The sequence below is a fragment of the Acipenser ruthenus genome, chromosome 24 (genome assembly GCF_902713425.1).
Source record: "Acipenser ruthenus chromosome 24, fAciRut3.2 maternal haplotype, whole genome shotgun sequence".
NCBI classification, from domain to species: Eukaryota; Metazoa; Chordata; class Actinopteri; order Acipenseriformes; family Acipenseridae; genus Acipenser; species Acipenser ruthenus.
This window is the reverse complement of record NC_081212.1, coordinates 4,143,298-4,161,569: the sequence shown is the minus strand read 5'-3', so window position 1 is coordinate 4,161,569 and position 18,272 is coordinate 4,143,298. Positions and strand designations below refer to the sequence as shown.

At 39.4% G+C, this 18,272-nt stretch overlaps 2 protein-coding genes and 1 pseudogene across 2 annotated transcripts; 1 reads left to right on the top strand and 2 right to left on the bottom strand.

Moving 5' to 3' along the window:
• Positions 1-158: 158 nt before the first annotated feature.
• On the top strand, positions 159-3,635 carry LOC131700502 (inactive C-alpha-formylglycine-generating enzyme 2-like; annotated as a pseudogene).
• A 1,425-nt stretch (positions 3,636-5,060) lies between these two features.
• On the bottom strand, positions 5,061-13,933 carry LOC131700501 (phosphorylase b kinase gamma catalytic chain, skeletal muscle/heart isoform-like). The gene is made up of 10 exons (XM_058998090.1): positions 13,389-13,933; positions 11,629-11,762; positions 9,993-10,168; positions 9,174-9,228; positions 8,302-8,367; positions 7,548-7,711; positions 6,300-6,390; positions 5,830-5,983; positions 5,463-5,588; positions 5,061-5,353 (listed from the first exon to the last, which is right to left on the bottom strand). The coding sequence occupies exons 2-10, from the start codon at positions 11,709-11,711 to the stop codon at positions 5,099-5,101; spliced, it is 1,170 nt and encodes a 389-aa protein (XP_058854073.1). The 5' UTR covers positions 11,712-11,762; positions 13,389-13,933; the 3' UTR covers positions 5,061-5,098.
• Positions 13,934-14,052: 119 nt separating this feature from the next.
• LOC131700505 (coiled-coil-helix-coiled-coil-helix domain-containing protein 2-like) lies at positions 14,053-17,158 on the bottom strand. The gene is made up of 4 exons (XM_058998102.1): positions 16,718-17,158; positions 15,707-15,962; positions 15,313-15,481; positions 14,053-14,871 (listed from the first exon to the last, which is right to left on the bottom strand). The coding sequence occupies exons 1-4, from the start codon at positions 16,765-16,767 to the stop codon at positions 14,864-14,866; spliced, it is 483 nt and encodes a 160-aa protein (XP_058854085.1). The 5' UTR covers positions 16,768-17,158; the 3' UTR covers positions 14,053-14,863.
• Positions 17,159-18,272: the final 1,114 nt, after the last annotated feature.

The window sequence follows — 18,272 nt, the reverse complement described above, 5'->3', positions numbered from 1 at the left end:
TAACAATATATCAGATTATATATATATATATATATATATATATATATATATATATATATACGAGTTTTTTGTCCAGCGCTGCAAACCCCATCACGTGATACAAGTCATGACGCTAACACTGCTGTGCACCCGGAACTTGTTTTCATGAACAAAATACAGCTTCCTTTGAAACAGAATTTAAAAAAATTGACACGTTATCCAGTTTTCAGTTTAGCATGATCATTTTGAAGAAAGTGTTGTTTTGCGTGAGATAGAAGATACAAAAATAAACTTTCAGAAACGTGTATGCTTTTCTTCCACAATGAAACCCCACTCTTCGTTTTTACTACAACGAGCGATCGTACTATTGTCATTCATTGTCATGCAAGTCTGCAGGACTTCAGGTTCCACAGGTTTGTCGTTTTATATTTAATTAAATGTTTTATGCCATATTCCTTTTTTAATGCGTGCAATATATACAAACACAGTGATATATTTAAATAGAAATGTAGTGTAGTTACCATAGCATCAAGCCTATAGTTTTCAAACACACTTTCCCCTGACAATGTTAAGCATACCGAAACACACACACACACACACACACACACACATGTATATATAGCGTAGTTCTGGTACGGTTTGTAACATGTCTATTTGCAAAGTTAAATATTCGCGTTTTTAATCAGTTATTTAATGTTAAGGAATAGCAGTTTTATTATATGAGAGCGCTGTATTTTAAGTTGCACGTTGTATGAAAACAATTTCTAGCCCGAATCGATGTTTTGTCTTGTAAATAACTATGTTTATACAGATGGTGGCACGATGGTGCATGTACCTGGAGGAGAGTTTCAAATGGGCACTAATGCAGCCGATTCGAGGGACGGAGAATCTCCTGTCAGGATGGTTACAGTCAGATCGTTTTCTATTGACAAGTATCCAGTTACTAATTCAGATTTCAGGTCGGTACACTGCCCGTGCACACGGGACTGCGCCTGCACGATTCCCATGCTTCTCATGTTAATTTGTACTTTCCTTTCGCTGAAACACAAACCATTTCATATTTAAAGTGTTACATATACAATGGAAGTTGTTACATTGTAGCATTGAATAGATGTTGTCTATGCTTTAGTGATGCAGCCATGGCAACAGTAGTAATTCATAGTAGTATCTTATAACTGCCTTTTTAATTTTGTTCACAAGCATTATAAGCCAAGTATTAACTACCACATTTAGTTTGAAACAAAATGAGCTATATTCATAATTCATCTTCCAAGAATGTTTTTGTTTTTAACAGCAGTCTATAAAAGGTTCATGAACATCAAACTTATCCACCCCCCCCCCCCCCAACCAGATTTTAAACACAAAAACAAAACATTATTTTAGAACATGAGGCACGACCATTCCATTCACAACGTGATATTGACGCAGAAATTGGGACATTACGATTAAATCGGTATCCTGTTTGTAATTCCATGCTCATGCAGGGTTAACAGGAATATTTCACATTCGTAGTAAACTGATCCACGATTTCACTTTCCAGGGAGTTTGTTATGGCACAGAAGTACAAGACTGAAGCAGAAGCATTCGGATGGAGTTTTGTTTTCCAGGATTTTGTTTCCGACGAATTGAAAAGCAAAGTGACCCAGCGCATTGAGGTTCGTATGTTACGGGTTCGTGTTTAAAATGCAGTCCTAGCTTTGTACGAGGTTGTTTTAATTTACAGTTTAATATTTATCCTTCTTCAAAGTTGTGCTGTTTATATACATCAATGATTTTTTTTTTTCATATGTTTTAGTCAGCTCCCTGGTGGCTGCCTATTGAAAAGGTGTTTTGGAGACAGGTATGTTTTTTCTTTAAAATGTAAATCAGATACATGTAAATAAACTGCTGGCGCATTTGCAAATCTTTAGACAGGTTTACCGCTGTAATTTCCCCCATGTTAATCCTGTTCTCTGTGCTTTACCATGCTTTCAGTATTTCACAATGCGTGTACTATGTAGGCCTTCACTGTAGTTGCTAAACTTTAAATAGACTATTGCACACAAAATGTAGTGTACTTATATCAATATAACAGGTTGATGTCCTTCACAATTTGCAGCCTACAGGTCCCAGTTCAGGTATAAAGGACAGGCTGGATTACCCAGTGGTGCAGGTGAGCTGGAGCGATGCCTAGGCCTTCTGTAAGTGGAAAGGGAAGAGGCTTCCTAGCGAGGAAGAGTGGGAATTTGCTGCCAGAGGTGGGCTGGAAGGTACAGTTGATCTTTGTTCAGCTACATACAAAATATCTGTACCTCTCAAGACTGTAAATAACACCCTAGACGTGTCGGTACCATGGAAACGTAGGTTACCATTAAACCTACACCCACAGCATCTCATAACCAGCGCCCATGCATAGTTTCATCAAAATCAGGTGGTCTCCAAGATACAGCATTCAGTCATTAAGTCACTATTGTCAAAAACGTAGGCCACTCTAAGTTGAGTTTATAGTTTTTTGTTGAATAGCGTTTTTTATTTTTTATAAATGTCCTTGTGTGTGAGTAAGTAGTATCTGTGTTCTCTTTGCCAGGCAGGACATTCCCATGGGGGAACAAGTTTCAAACAAACCGGAGCAACCTGTGGCAGGTCTGCATTGCTTGAAGTTGATACCGTATTTGATTTTTATTAGAATGTTTAACATGCATGCTGTACACTTGAAATGTTATTTGTCACATTTTGCATTCAATTTTTGCTGTCCGGCAGGGTAAATTCCCAGACGAGGACTCTGCAGAAGATGGGTATCACGGCGTTTCTCCTGTCAAGGCGTTCCCTCCTCAGAATAACTATGGTAGGTGGGATTTTGCTGGGTTCTCCAGGGTTATACAAGTGTGTCAAAGCCGTTTGTTTTGTGCAGAGTGTGACCTGGTATGCAAGGCTGTTATCAATGCCTTTTACGCAGTATGCAGTTGTGCCGGGTTTGTGAGGGCTAGGGATACTCCATGGTGCTCTCTCTCTCTCTCACCTCCAGGGCTGTGTGACATGCTAGGGAACACGTGGGAGTGGACAGACTCCGAGTACCTGTCTGAGGCTCCGCCCCCCGGCCGCCACACCCCTCACAAGATGTTTGTCCTTCGAGGGGTGTCCTGGATTGACAGTGTTGATGGATCAGCCAATCACAGGGCTCGAGTCACTACCAGGTCAGAATGTTTAATGTTTTTTTTTTTTTTTTTTTTACTTTGAAAAATCTTTGCACAACATACAGAACGTGATTAGATTTTTTTTCATTTAAATGTATTGAATTATTTTGAAGTTAAAATGATTTACTTTGAATTTAAAATGACTAGCAAATGTCATCCAGCTGATTCAATTATACATTTTCAGCTTTCTATTTTGTAAAATATATAGAGAGCTGTTTTTTTTTTTTTTTTTTTTTTTTTTTTAAGCTAACTGAATTGTTTTTTCTCTTGTGTTTTTTTGTAGAATGGGAAACACTCCAGACTCTGCTTCTGATAACCTGGGCTTTCGCTGCGTGGCCAGCGTTGAACCCAAAGATCAGAAGACTCAACGTAAAGCCGAGCTGTAAGAAGCCTCTGGCAGTTTGAGAAGAAGTGGACTTTGAGAAGCTAACTGTAGGGTTATTGTTACATTTCTCCTACGGAGATTGGAGACAGAGATTGTTTCTTAACTTTGAACACTTTTTCCTAGTACAAGAAGTAAGACGAATGAAATAGATTTTGTTGTATTTTAGTAGCAGTACTTGGTTAGATGCTGGGTTTGTTTGAGACTTGCATAATTAAGTTGCTGTTTATTTACATTCAAATACAATGTACAGAGGTTTGTAAACTTTTTTTTTTTATTTCATATATGAGACAGACTGAGTTGGATTCAACATTAAAAGTCACAATGTCATATACTGAACAGAGCTACAGAACCGATAATAATGACATGTAATTGCTTACCAAGAAGGTATAACTGCTGAGGGCATTTAGGATTTGTCACTCTAGGATTTGTATCAGTAATCGGAACACACAACGGTGTCATTAATGCTAATAATGTATTGGCCAAGTTAGGAATTTGAATTTAACTATACATACAGTTACTATTATTATTAGTTAATTTAGCAGACGCCTTTATCCAAGGCGACTTACAGAGACTAGGGTGTGTGAACTATGCATCAGCTGCAGAGTCACTTTCAACTACGTCTCACCCGAAAGACTGAGCACAAGGAGGTTAAGTGACTTGCTCAGGGTCACACAATGAGTCAGTGGTTGAGGTGGGATTTGAACCGGGGACCTCCTGGTTACAAGCCTGTTTCTTTAACCACGGGACCACACAGCCTCCTGTAGTAGTAGGCATCTCCAAACACAAGCACCATTCAAAAAAGCAAACTATGTGCATTCAGGATATAAATGAATAAATAAGACAATATAATACAATTACAATATAATAACTTACATTGAGACACCAAAAACATGAACTAGCTGAATGCTCAGCTGTGCCATTGCTCAACTAAATCCCATAGACCCAGCGCAATCATAGCTGATTCATGACACATTCTGGTTCTAACAGAAATACAAGCAAGGCCAGTACTTTGAAATACACATGCTATGATACATATCTGTACATGGGGAGAGTCAAGCCCTACCTTTAGCTGAGTGATGACACTGGCAAACTTACATGACTTGACACCCAGCTATAATGCAGACACTCTAGTAAGACAAGGCTGTTCACATACAGCTTTTCTTTCCAATGTACATGGCAGTGCAACAAATACATTAATTTAACATTCCTAATCCAACCACATGCTTTGCCTTAAGATCTGTCTGTTCTAACATCTATATATGAAACTTTGCACACTTAAACATGCAATGCACTTGTTTGTACTTAGAACATGCAGATATTAAGGCAGATGCAATTGTTATTTTTATTGGGTCGTATTCAGTAAATTCTATAAGTGTGTATGTCTAAGTTTCAGTTTTCTATTTATGAATTTGTCTTTGTTTTCTGAACCATGTATCTGGAACTAAGAAATTGTCTTCCAAAGAAACTTAGTCATACTTATTTGTATATTTTCTTGACTTGAGCCCATAGTTTTAAAAAGTACATCCATTTAACAAAAGGTTTATTAGTTGGCTTTAATTTACTAATACAAATAGTCTGGCTGTGCTGCCAAAGACAGCAGTATTGCCTTGGCAGTGTTCTCGAATAAGGCAGCCCTGTTCTGAGCCTGGCCTTTCTTGACCCAGTGTCCGTAAATCTTGAAGGCACAGCCGTCAATCATCTTGCGTATGGGCTTGATCGCGTACGGGTCTCTCATTATGACCTCCTTGGTGGCGGGCCTCACACGCCGATAGGAGGAGTAAATACGAACCGTAGCAAGTACAGTGGTGCAGATGACCTGGAAGAAAGTGCGAAAATGTTAAAAGAAGGTTTGATGGTTTATAGTGTGCTGTCAGGTTCTCTGTGAACCTGTCCAATTGAACTGCAACAACGTTAGACTGTATTACCTTGAACCTCCTGTAGGGACTGAAGTGCCGCACTTCCTGTACGATGTACTGCTGGAAAAAGGGATGGGCCAAGGCTTCGGTCGCTGTGAATCGTTTCTCGGGGTTCACCTCCAGCAACCGAGAGATCTGTTCCAAAATGGAAAGTAACCTTTATTTTGGGACAGCTTAAAAGCGGGCATCCGGCCAAAACCTGAGCCAAGCTTTTCAAACATTTGAATACAAGGGTACCCTTTGTGCCTAACAGAGCAGATGTTTTTCAAAAGCAGCTTTGATGACACCCAGTATGTGGTGTTTTATTGGTGTTAAATTTAAACACCTGCAGAACAGGTAAAGGTGAGCGGAATGCCAGCCCTACCCTGTCACTTACCAGATCTTTGACGGTGTCCGATCGGTCATCCCACTCTGGCGAGCTGTAGTCATAGCTGCCACTCAGAATCATTCTCAGCATCAGCATCTGTTTCCTGTGCCAGAACGGGGGGGACCCAGCCAGCAGGGTGTACATGATCACCCCAGAACTCCAGCTGCACAGAGGGACAATAATGCATTTACAAACGCAGATGTTCTCTGTGTGCTATCTCTCCCAGTACTGGATCTGAGTAGACGTCTTAGGCAAAATGCCAAAATGTTTTTCAAATCGCCAATGCATTTTACTTAAACTTAGAAATACAAAAATAAAGCAATCCAAATGACAAGTCTTTTTTTTCAATGTCTTTTAGTATTTCTAAATCGAGCACTGTTGTTTTGCAGTTAGTGAATGCATTTTTGAATGATGGATGTAATCACGGTGCAGACCTATGGCACTTTAAGTCCATTCAGTCTCATATAACATCTACTCACAGATCTACTTCCTTTCCATATCCTGGGTGGTTCTCATCCATGGAGCACTGAATGATTTCCGGTGCCAGGTACCCTGGGGTTCCACATATCTCTGTAAAATCAAAAAAACCCACAGAATTTAAAATGAGCCTTTACTAAACCGTCTGTTCAAAACATTACACTTAATATCAAGCGGCCAAAAAACTTGTAATGCACGGTTAACAATGACACCTGCTGTCTACAGTGGGGGTTGGCAGAAAGAAGATTGTCCAGGACTGGGCTTGCTCCTGATCAGGTAACAGGAATGTGGGGGGACTTTACTAAAATGACCTTACACTATTAACCAGACAACAACAGACGGTAATTCCAGAGTAATTAATGCACTTGGACAGTCTCTGCGATTCTAGTTGAGCTCGCATCCAGCATTTAACAGCAGAGATTCATTTAGTTGAGGCGCGCTCTGACCTGCTGTCTGCCAGGTATCCTGTTACACCTTGACCTTTGTCAGTTCAGCTGGGTAACCAAAGCTTGCTAAGCATTAAGATTTGCATGCACTGAAACTGCATAACTGGGTTCAACCTAATTGAAGTCATTAGGGACGGGTCATGTATTTGGCTACACTGGCATCAGCTGTTCTCTCCTAAAGGAGGAGACATTCCCAATGATATTTGATCCCAGTCACAGCGCCTCAGACTTTGATGCAGTTGGAGAGGTTTTTTAATTTGTTTCTATGCAGGAAGAAGTACAGAAATGTATTTATCTTAAATGGAGCTTTAAATGTCCTTTGTGTCTGAAATCATTCAAAGTGGTTCTGGGGTCTGTCGTTTCCTTATTGAGTGATCATTCTTCTCTAAAGAAGCTTGTCTGGAGAATCGTAAGGGCTGGTACTGACCTGTCTTCCCCGATCCATTGAAGTCATGTGACAGTGAGACCTTTCAGCTCTGCCAGCCCCATCTACTGTATATCTAGACACAGAGAGTAGGCGTGGCTGGCAGAGCTGAAAGGTCACATTGTCACATGGTTTGAATGGAATGAAGAAGACAGTTAAGTTGAAAGGTTATATTGGCACATGATTTGTATAAAATGAGGAAGGCTGTTAGTCCCGCCACTTTTCCAGACAAGCTCAAAACCAGGTAAGGTCAGTTTTAGAGAAAAATGGTTACAACTCAGCATGATGGCACTCTTTAAAATAGCAAGGGGTTGAAAACAACCACTGAAATGACATTTGAAGCTTCTTCCTCAAACTGCAGGTCGAGGTCATGGCCCCACCTTTGAGCTTCTGTCCTGGCTCCAGCTGGCAGGAGAAGCCGAAGTCAGTCAGTTTGATGTTCATGTCGTCGTCCAGTAGGATGTTTTCTGGCTTCAGGTCCCGGTGAACGATGTCCTGGGAATGCAGGAATTGAACCACTTCTAGCAGGGCACGCATTATCTTTCTGATGTGCCAAGAAAAAAAAAAAAAAAGGAGCGCTGCTTTTTAATTACATTGCACAGCACTTGTATTTACATGAAGACATTTGGCATTGTATATATTTTATTTTCTAAGATGACAAAATATTGCTAAGATAATGTCTTCTATTTCCTGACCACTAGAGTGCGCTCTAGTGGTCAGGAAAGATTCAGAAAATGTTCCAATAAGCATCTTGTTTCTTATTGGCTTTCTGGTTCCTGACGATAGTTTGTTTAACCATTTCATGCATGACATATTAAAAATAGCTTTAAAGAGTAGTTTTGGACATATAATAAATAGATTTTTAATTAAAAAAAAAAAACTCCATTGCTTTATATGGGGGAAAAAAATGGCATTCTCATATGATGAGGTCATCATGCATTTTGCATCTTCTATATGTCCCCATATAAAGACTAGAAGAGTTTTTTTTTTTTTTTATTCGTGGTTTTTATATGAGGTTTAAAGACCTGGCAGTCTGCTAACATGGAGCAGCAGTAGCTACAAAACATGTTTGTTCATTATCGCCGTAACAAGAGACATTTTGACTAGAAATAAAGTCGTGGATTGTCTACTAACCTGGTTTCCTTCTCGCTTAAGGTTACTTTTTCAGTGAGGTAGTCAAAGAGTTCTCCTCTCTTCATTCTGCCAAGAAATTGAAAATGATATCGATGTACTAAAAGGAACTGAACATGTGGAATATAGATGGCGCTGCAACCGCCTAACACTGTACTAAATCTGGGGAATGTAAACAAACTGGGCTGTCAACAAGGCTGGATGAAGTACACCTAATACAAAGTTATGGAAACCACAGACAACAAGGAATTATATTTTCTCGTGCCTAAAATGAGTACCTCTGCAAGATGGCAGCACAACGTACATGCATTGTGGGATATATTAATAGCACTATTCATGGGTCATTTAGGGTCAAAATAACATTTATGAAACCTTGGTAAGTTCCAGTAATCAGTAAAACCTGATATTATGCATATGGGGTCACTCAGAGAGAGGGGGGGGGGGGGGAGGGTGTTGTGTAAATATAGAATTCACACAACCCAAGCAGGCTTTCCTAAGAAACAAGGAAACCTGATCTGTCCAAGCTGAAAGTCTTTTTGGAAAACCCCCCAGCCAGTGCTGTGAGCTCTTCCTGCACAACACAGGGAGTGCTCAGCGGTGCTTTACACAACACTGTACCCAGGCAATGCAAACACAGACAGGCAGCTTCTCGGAGCAGATATTGTGCCAATATGCTCATAATGCTCTGATTATGGGCACAGGGGCTGCAGTGAGACTGCGCTGGACAGTGATGCCAAGAAAACGAAGTTCTCACTTTGAGTGCCCGTTTTGATCCTGGTCCCACGCAACCAGATCTTATAATGCTGTTGGATTTCTAATAGGCTGGCGATTCAAAGCTAAAAATAATTCTAAATAATTTATTAGAAAGTACTCACAAGTCAAACACCAGGAAAAAGAAGACTTTCGACTCATAGCAATCGTTCAGCTGAACTGAAAAGACAAAGAGCAAAGAACAAATAAGAACCTGACATGAAGCATTGTTCAGAGATCATCAAGCATGCACAGTGACTTCTGCTTGGTTGTCAGCGACCTGTCAAACATCATTTAGTAAATAAAAAGCATGTTTACTGCAGTCACACAATATACAAATAATACATCTTATGATATACTAATACAGTATTACTATACAAATTATGAATTTTAAGTTCATAATACAACGCATATCCTGTTGTATCTATAGGATTCAGCAATTTGTTTAGATTCAGGATGAAACTTAGACAAGAAATGCATCAAACAAACACCCTGCTTTAAACAGCATTGAAGCACAAGTTTTGTTTGCATGCAGCATTTTTGATTAATGAAGGCCCTGTTTGTCAGTAGCCTCTGATTGAGACGGCTATGAGTTAACTCAGGTAGTGAGAAATGAAGACATCAACTGACGGGACGGTATGGCTCTATTAGAAACAAATGGATTGCAGGATGCTGCTGAGCGGAGATCTGGAGGTCTGGGTGTCCCAGTCAGCAACTCTACCATGAACAAAAGGACTTGAGTACCAGGTTACAGACACCTCTAAATACCAACCCCACCACCTACATGCACAGCATGTTGAATAACTTCTTACAACAATGAAGTTACAGTCTTGATTAGCCCAATCAAGCCAGAACTTGTGTTAACGAATGTCTATCCCAAGATTCAACACAATTAGATTACCTGCGTTCCATATCTAAAAAAATAAATAAATAAGTTAGCTTACTAATGTTCATCTGTCCGTAGACTTTTTTCAGGATGTCTATTTCCTTGGCAGTGGAATCGCAGATCTCCTCTATCTCCTGGGAGGTCAGCTTCTCTGACGAAACGTCGATGATTTTCACAGCGTAGTCCTGGTTTGTTTTCTTATTAATGCAGCGACGCACAACACTGCTCACCCCTCTGAAATAGAAAACGAAGCTGGCTGTTTAAAATGCCACACTCCGAGAAACCTCAGCAGAGCCCAGCAATAGCACCGACCCAAAAATACTTTTTCATACACCATTTAACAAAAAACAAAAGAACAAGAAAAAGCTTAATCTAGTAGTGTACTGGTTATCTTGTGTCAAATGCAAGCAACAGCTTACTCTTACCTCACCGCTCTGCTGATCAGGATCTTGGAGTTGCAAACAACAAGATCTGCCTCTCTTTATACTCCCCTGTCAGCCTGTTTATTGCATTGTTGTTGTCACCTGGTTAGGTAACTTTCTGACACAGTACACAGTGTTCAAAAGCACATGGGGTATCTGTTAATAGTTTACTAACTCGCATGCCAACAGGAATTGCAGCTCACAATATGATTGGTCAAACAGCAGTAGGTAAAGAATCCATAGGAATAGGACTCCACACTGATTGGTCAAGGAGCGGAAATTTTCCAGGAAAAGTTCAGTTCAAACTGCTCTGGAATTACATAATTTGTGCGCTCAACTTCGTATTTCAGGTTTCACAGTTTTGTATGCCAAAAGTGTTCAATAAAAACAAGTTTCTTACTATTTGTCAGGTGTCTGTGTTATAATAATAATAAATCTTTAAATAGACCCTTTGGGGGAATCAAGGCTTCATGTATCCTGAACTGTCCCATCTGATTTTCAGACACAAAGATTCAGGATATTACATCACTATAGCACAAATATGTTGCCTAATATTATTATTATTTATTTCTTAACAGACACCCTTATCCAGGGTGACTTACAATTGTTACAAGATATCACATTATACATTATTTTTACATACAATTACCCATTTATAAAGTTGGGTTTTTTACTGGAGCAATCTTGCTCAAGGGTACAACAGCAGTGTCCCCCACTGGGGATTGAACCCACAACCCTCCGGTCAAGAGTCCAGAGCCCTAACCACTACTCCACACTGCTGCCCATACATTAATATCTAAACCCACAGCCTCTTTCACATCACTCGTTACTTCACTTAGGTGAAAAGCGCGCTGACACAAACATGTTTGTCCTGTACAGCGCATGTAATCAGCGCATACCTTATGTAACAGCCAGCCTTCGAAATCACAAAACAAAAAGGTTCTGCAACGACTCTTTAATGACGGGTCACGCCTGCTTTACTGGGAAGTGTTTTCGACGACAGAGCATCAGAAATCCATCTGGGCTGAGCTTTCATTTGATTCGGGCTTTAGCTAGATTCCACAGTGAACTGCAACACACAACCTTGCTATATTTTTGCTTCATTATAATAAGAGAACGATTTCCGTCCTAACCGTTTGTTAGAATCTCTAACAATCACACTGTTTGATTACATTTTATACTGGCCAGAGAGAGTCCACATGCTACTCACTATCCCTAGTGCTATGTTGCCAGTGCTACAACACAGTGAAGTACTGGAAGAGAACAGGTTACCTCCCGAGGATCTCCTTTGGTTCATATTTGTTATAGAACTCATCAGCTCCCACCCAGCCTTGTAACTCCTCCTCTCGAGTCATTCTCGGTTACACGTTTTACAAGTTCAGCTTTTTTGTCCTGGCATCAACAAACTGGAATGCAAAAAAAAAAAAAAACATAAAACAAAACCAGAATGAAATTCTTTTTGTTTAGCATTTTTTTAAAGGTTTCTTTCAAGCCATTGTGTACTGATTATCCCCAACGACAGGGATAGTGTGGAGACATCTAGACATGTAGAGATGTCACTTGTCTTTGAGCTACAGAATGGTTCATCCAATTGTGATGACACTTATGACGTCACACCGTTTGAACTGCAAGGTTATACCAGTCACGGTACTAACACCTGCCAGGTTTGACTGTCGAAGGCTATGCCTTGGAAATCCTTGTCTTGTTTTGATGATAGTATCAATCATGACTTGAAACACTCAACAGGAGGCAAACGTTTTGTTTAATACCGTCACATTGTATTATCTTTAAAACTATGCATGGACTTATTTGTTAGGAAATTTAATTCTACAAGCTGTAAATATGAGAATACCCGAGTATTACTTATAATGGTACCACATGCCTTTAAATACTATAACATCGTATACTTTTCTAGTAGTAAAAACAAAATAATAATAATGAAATAATGGATAAAAACGGAGGTGGAAACCATGAGTCAGTTATGCAAATACAAGGTGACATACTCAACTGTAAACAGTTTATAATGATATCATTTCGGCTATAAAATTAGGCTATATAATAATAAGTACTGATTTGCAACAGGCAGATTCAACGTTTTGGTATTACAGAATACATGCACGGTGCAATAAGCATAACTAATCCATCAGACTTGTGGAGGACAGGCAGCCCATTTACTGAAAATCCTGTGTACAGACCCTTCAGGCTGTCTGTTTGCACGACCAACATTATTTATATATGTAGAGAATAAGGCACTTTATTGGATGACATTGGTTCCTCTATTACTAAGTGGGAGTATAAGAAAGCTAATGACACAGCAAATTCACGGAACGCCGTTTAAATGTCATTGGGGTCCACTTGAGATAAGCTGTTCTCATTTAAAAAGCAACTGGATAATATAGACGGTATTTATATTACAACATCTTATAGTCTGGCACTTTTATTTACTTATTTATTTCAGTTTTAGACGTTTAAAAATAAGACATAAAATATCGATATTAAATGAGATGTTAGATATAAGCATAGAAATTAAGTTTGTTTATATACAAAAAAATGTATTATTATTATTATTATGCTAATATTTATATTATTATGATATCGGTATTATTATAGTTTAATCGACTTTTAAATTATATAATTAATCTTTCTGTTAGTTATAAAACGTAAAACAAAATCAGTGAAACTCAAGATCATTAAGAATGAATTATGAAACCAAGACGAAAATGAAAATACTTTTAACTCATTTTATCATAAAAAGTGACCAATATAATCCAACATCTTACTTTCAACACTAACTTAAATATGTAGATTAAATAAAAGGGATATCTTATCAACATTAAACATTAGGTATTTTTTTTTATTAATTTGATAACCACGCTTACAGGCTATTTTTTTTAAGCTGCATAAGATCATGCAGGCACCTTTTGTTCATCTTTTAAAAGCACCGTTACTGTAAACTTAATTGCTTGACCTTTTCCAATCTATTATTACAGGCTAAGATTTCGTTAACTTCACACACGCACGCAGTAACTTACCATGCCCAGTGAAGCTTCTAAAACAACTGCTCCGTATATTTTATAAAATAAAAATGTTAAAATCATAACTGAAGTAATACATAACGCATACAATCGCCACCTGCTACGTTTAGCAGGCTATCAAAAGGCTGAAGTTGAGAGTGAATTAGCTGTGAGCTTGAGCGATGTGTCAAATCACGTTGACAGAGCCAAAAATACATCGCTATGCAACGGGAAGGAGAGGCAGCGTTTAGCACGAGCTTACTGACACATATATTCATTGACTGTTGATAGTTAATAGACTGCATTCAGTACAGTGTAACCTATGAATGACCCGCTGTCGCTTAATTAAACCGCGCAGGGGCATTCCGTATTAGACATGGCAAATATATTGCATGTGTGGGTCCGTTAGCTTTACAATCTCGTAAAAAATAAGTTCCTATAGCTCATAAATGCACCATGGATATTATGTTAATGAATATGGTGTAATGTAAATACATTTTGCAATAAGAGTTTATTGGTTTGGATTTATAAATGTATTGAACTGGATTCAGTTATACTACTTGATACTTGACACATGTTGTTGTAGTGTGGAAGTCCAAATACCATACATGGCATATTGTTTAGGTTTTGCAACCTTTCACATTACATTATTATTATTATTATTAGACAGTAAAAGTTGGTCTTTTGCATTCAAACTATACTTTATTAAAGTGTTAAAACCTGACAGAACAGTATAACTAACCCAACACACCAAGTGACAGAATTCTGTGTTCCTATGCTACCCATCTGTTTAAAACTGCAACTGAAAATGACTGTACTCTTTAATTCCCTTTCAGTCACAAAACAAATAAAAGCTAACATGAATTGTACATGGAACTGTTTAAAGAATCAAGCAGCGATTGTAATGTATCCCCGTCACTATTACCCAATACAATACCTGCTGTTTTATAGGTTCAACTGCCTACAAACTCAGGATCCCATTAGCAGGTTTCTCGCTGTATTTATGTTTCACCTTTGGTATTTTGAACATGGATCATTGGTAAAGGATTTTATTTGTTTGTTGTTGGCTGATAAATGACTACGGATGTACCGTGTAAGTATGTAAAGCCTTAATTTATGGCAAATTAAAACAGCTTACAATCCTACTCCTCAAAAACACAGCACTGGTTGTCTCTTCATGTAGCAAACTAAACAGTTGACATCCTTGGTCCTTCAGATATGCATTCTCAAAAGATTACCCCATACTTGAATCAATACAGTGTATACTGATTAAGCAAATAACAGTGAATATATATTGCTTTCAGAGATTTAAACTTAATTAAAGCAGTCAGGTTTGAATCAACTTCAAAATAATTTAAATGCTGACAAATTCAAACATTTATTTTACTAGGACAGTCATTGCATCTATATTAAAATCTCAAGGTTTCATGGTGTACAATCCGTTTCATGATCGATAACCAACTGATCCTCATGTCTTCCACTTTCACTGGACATTAAATTCCTGTAGGAAGAAAAGGAAAAGAAAAAGAATCATGTAAAACTGATTCACATTGAAGCAGCGTCTAGGAGTATATTAATTCGTTTTCAGTAGGATTCCTTTTAATTCTGGAGCATTCCTTCAATCTCCAGATCAGTATTAAAAAGCATGCAAGTACTGATGTCATTAATGTATATTCAAACCTAAATGACCAGCCTGAAACAGTTTCCCTGTTAATCCATGATCATTATTGCTGGCTATAGATACAAAGAACCTCAAATATATGGTAAATATCCACGTTTTCATGTTCGCTTTACAATACAAATGTTGGTGTGCACATTTCATTTGTCACTGTGTCTCAGGCAGTGAAGAGTGTGTCTGATAGGGGATGACAGTGTTACAGTTTTTCAAATTCATTCTGCTTCTGAGGGGGGATATTGCTTTGAATGAATTCCAAGCACTTACCATGAGAGAACTTGCACTGTTTCAGCACCTCGCTGAAGCCCTCGCACAGCTTGAAGTCGCTCTGGTTCTGTGCGCACTCGATGAACTGCCTCAGCTCGTACTCACAGGGGCTGCGCTGGCTCTGCTGCTGCTGCTGCTGGTACATGGGCTGGGCAGGAGGAAGGGGCTCCTAGGGGACACAACACACACCCTGGGTTACTCTTCTGAATTTCTGAAATTACATCATTCAAGCCGTAGTTACAGCAGAGATATTGGCAATGTGAGCTACTATGCCAGGGTTGGCAAAAGTTCACCCTTTCACTCCTGGTCTTTGTTCCAACCTTGTTTTAACTGAACTAATTACCCCCCCCCCCCCCCCAAAAACAAAAGCGACACCCGACGGCCCCACGCTTACCTGGTAAGTGACATCAGGACTTGCTGGCTCAGCTCTTCCTCCACCGCCAAAGCCCCCGGTCATGGCATGGCCTATTGTATGTCCAACGGCTGAGCCCACGGCTACTCCAGCTGCTGTCGTCGCCATCTGGGCAAACATACCAGGCTGTCTGGGGGCTGCTGAGGGAGCGGCCATCGCTGACGGAGGAGGGTGAGCAGGTACTGAAGAGGCTGCTGGGGGTGGGGCGGCCCGTGCCATAGGCCGGGATGGTGCCCGACTGTCAAGAGGAGGATTCAGTGAATAAACATTTCAAGTTCAAGGTACTAATCAACGACTAACTGTATGGGGCTGCAGCATGTGTAACATGTGAGCGTGTACTCTCCCTTTCACAGACGAGGTTCTAACTGTTGAGCCATTATGAAACTCCGGTCAAGAGTCCAGAGCCCTAACCACTACTCCACACTGCTGCCCCAGTTAATGTCAGCCAGATATAAAATAAGAGATGCTTTTTTTTGGTAGGACACAAGAGTGAAATTCCTTTATTTTTTTCTTAAAACACATAACTGAAGATAAGCTGTCTTTGCTGACGTCATGTTGGCACAACTGCAGAGAGGTTTAGCCTTACCCCGTTTAGCATCACGTGGCCAAAACATTACATGGCACGCATTTACACAAGAACAAAATATTAAACAACTAATCTGCAAAGATGCACTCGTCGCTTATCAAATAAACATGCAAATGCAAAAATCAGAGGTCAGACTGATTTGGAATAATGAGAATTAAACAAGAGTTACACAAGGCTTACACGCATTAGAAAACATCACTAAACCGCAACCGTGTTATCTAACAACAAGGAAACAGATTTTATAATCTTCCCGTGCTACAGTACTAGTATCGTTTAACAATGTGCGGAATGTCACTAATTGTAAGGTACACTCACTACACTACTCAGTCAGTCAGTGATCAATTCTGTTCACTTAGGCCTCGCATGAGTACGAAAACACAAATCTTGAACTCTGAGAGATTCCTTACCTGGCCGGAGCGGGCATTCTCGATGTCCTGCTTCTGCTTCCTCTCGGCATCTTCTTTTTTTCTCAGTTAAAAGACAAATTTACAAGTAACTGTTAAAACCCCCACAGTACGCTACTTTACTGCAGGTAATATTTAATAATTCTCACTGACCTCCTCTGGTCTATTACAGCACCCTGCCGGCAATTTCCACAATATTACATCAGATGATGACGCCTTCCTACTTCCGGTACAAAAGACAAGGTCAAAAATAATTTTCTAGAAAAATGGTCTTGAGTCCAGTGCACGCGCATGAGTTTGATTTGAACGTAAAGGAAGACCGGCAGTTTTGGGGTAAACGTGTTCTGCACTTTTTGTTGTAGTAAAGTTCTTGTGTTTTAATTCGACGTGACCTCAGTTTAATAATAGCACTACAAAATTAAATCACATGCACAACATCGCAATAGTCCGTGTGCCTCTATCCCAGAATCCCCCACTGTCGTAGCTCTAAGTCGCTGTTGTATTAGATTGTCCGTCCCACTGTAAAAGTGCAGAAAAAGCTAGTGAGTACAGTACCGCTACAATATCAGCCACTATGTGTCACTATTCGGTAGCATTTATAGCACTTTCCCCAGTACTAAATTAGGTGGTGTGAGGGCGCAACTGTTTTGATCCTGTAGTCACATTATATGTTTTCTCTGTATACTTTATGCATTATTGTCCCCATTTTCAGATGAATGGTGTTGAAACGAAAGCGAGGTGTCTGTCTTTATAATGACTTTTGTATAAACAAAGGCACAAGTATTATATAATGACATCTCGTAATAAATGTACAGTGACAGTGTTATCTGTGCGGTCATGTGCACAGACGCTGGAGGCTGTCTGGATACAATGACTGTGCCATGCGTCACGATGCTTCCTCCTTTCCATGCCCTTGACTGCATCTTCTCCGACAGGCTGCCCTTTGACCTGGGTGCATTGCCTACACAAAGAACCAAGACCCGCCCCCCATGCAGACGCATGCTGCTTTCAGACGCAGACCCCCCAGCTGAGGGCCATTTGCTCAATAAATGTACAAAATGAAATAGAACAAGTGAGAGACAGCGGTGTGGTGCGGGCTGGGGGCTTGACAAATATGTTTGTTTGGGCTAAACAAAGCTTCATTAGCTGTAATGGATTAGTCTAAATACTTAACCCCTCTTAATTTGTGTTATAAAGGGGTTATTAGAATAATTGTATTCACTTTTTTATTTGTACAATCTTTCTTGGCTTGCCCTTTCAAAGCTAAGGATAACGTTTGGTTGAATATGATACACTTTATTTAACTCCCCCTCCCCTATAAATAGTAGAAAAAATGTATTTGCCAAAGCTGCGTTTGCAACAAATGAACAAGTATCTATATGCACATACACATCAATATCAAAAGATACCTGTTGTCACCAAGACCCGTGTCAAGTCATGTTTTAAAACACACACACACGTTTACAATCAACTGACATTGCGTCACAATTGCAGCTCGTGTTATATTAGCTGGAAATTAAACTGTGTCTTTTTAAATCTATATGGAATGATATTCCAC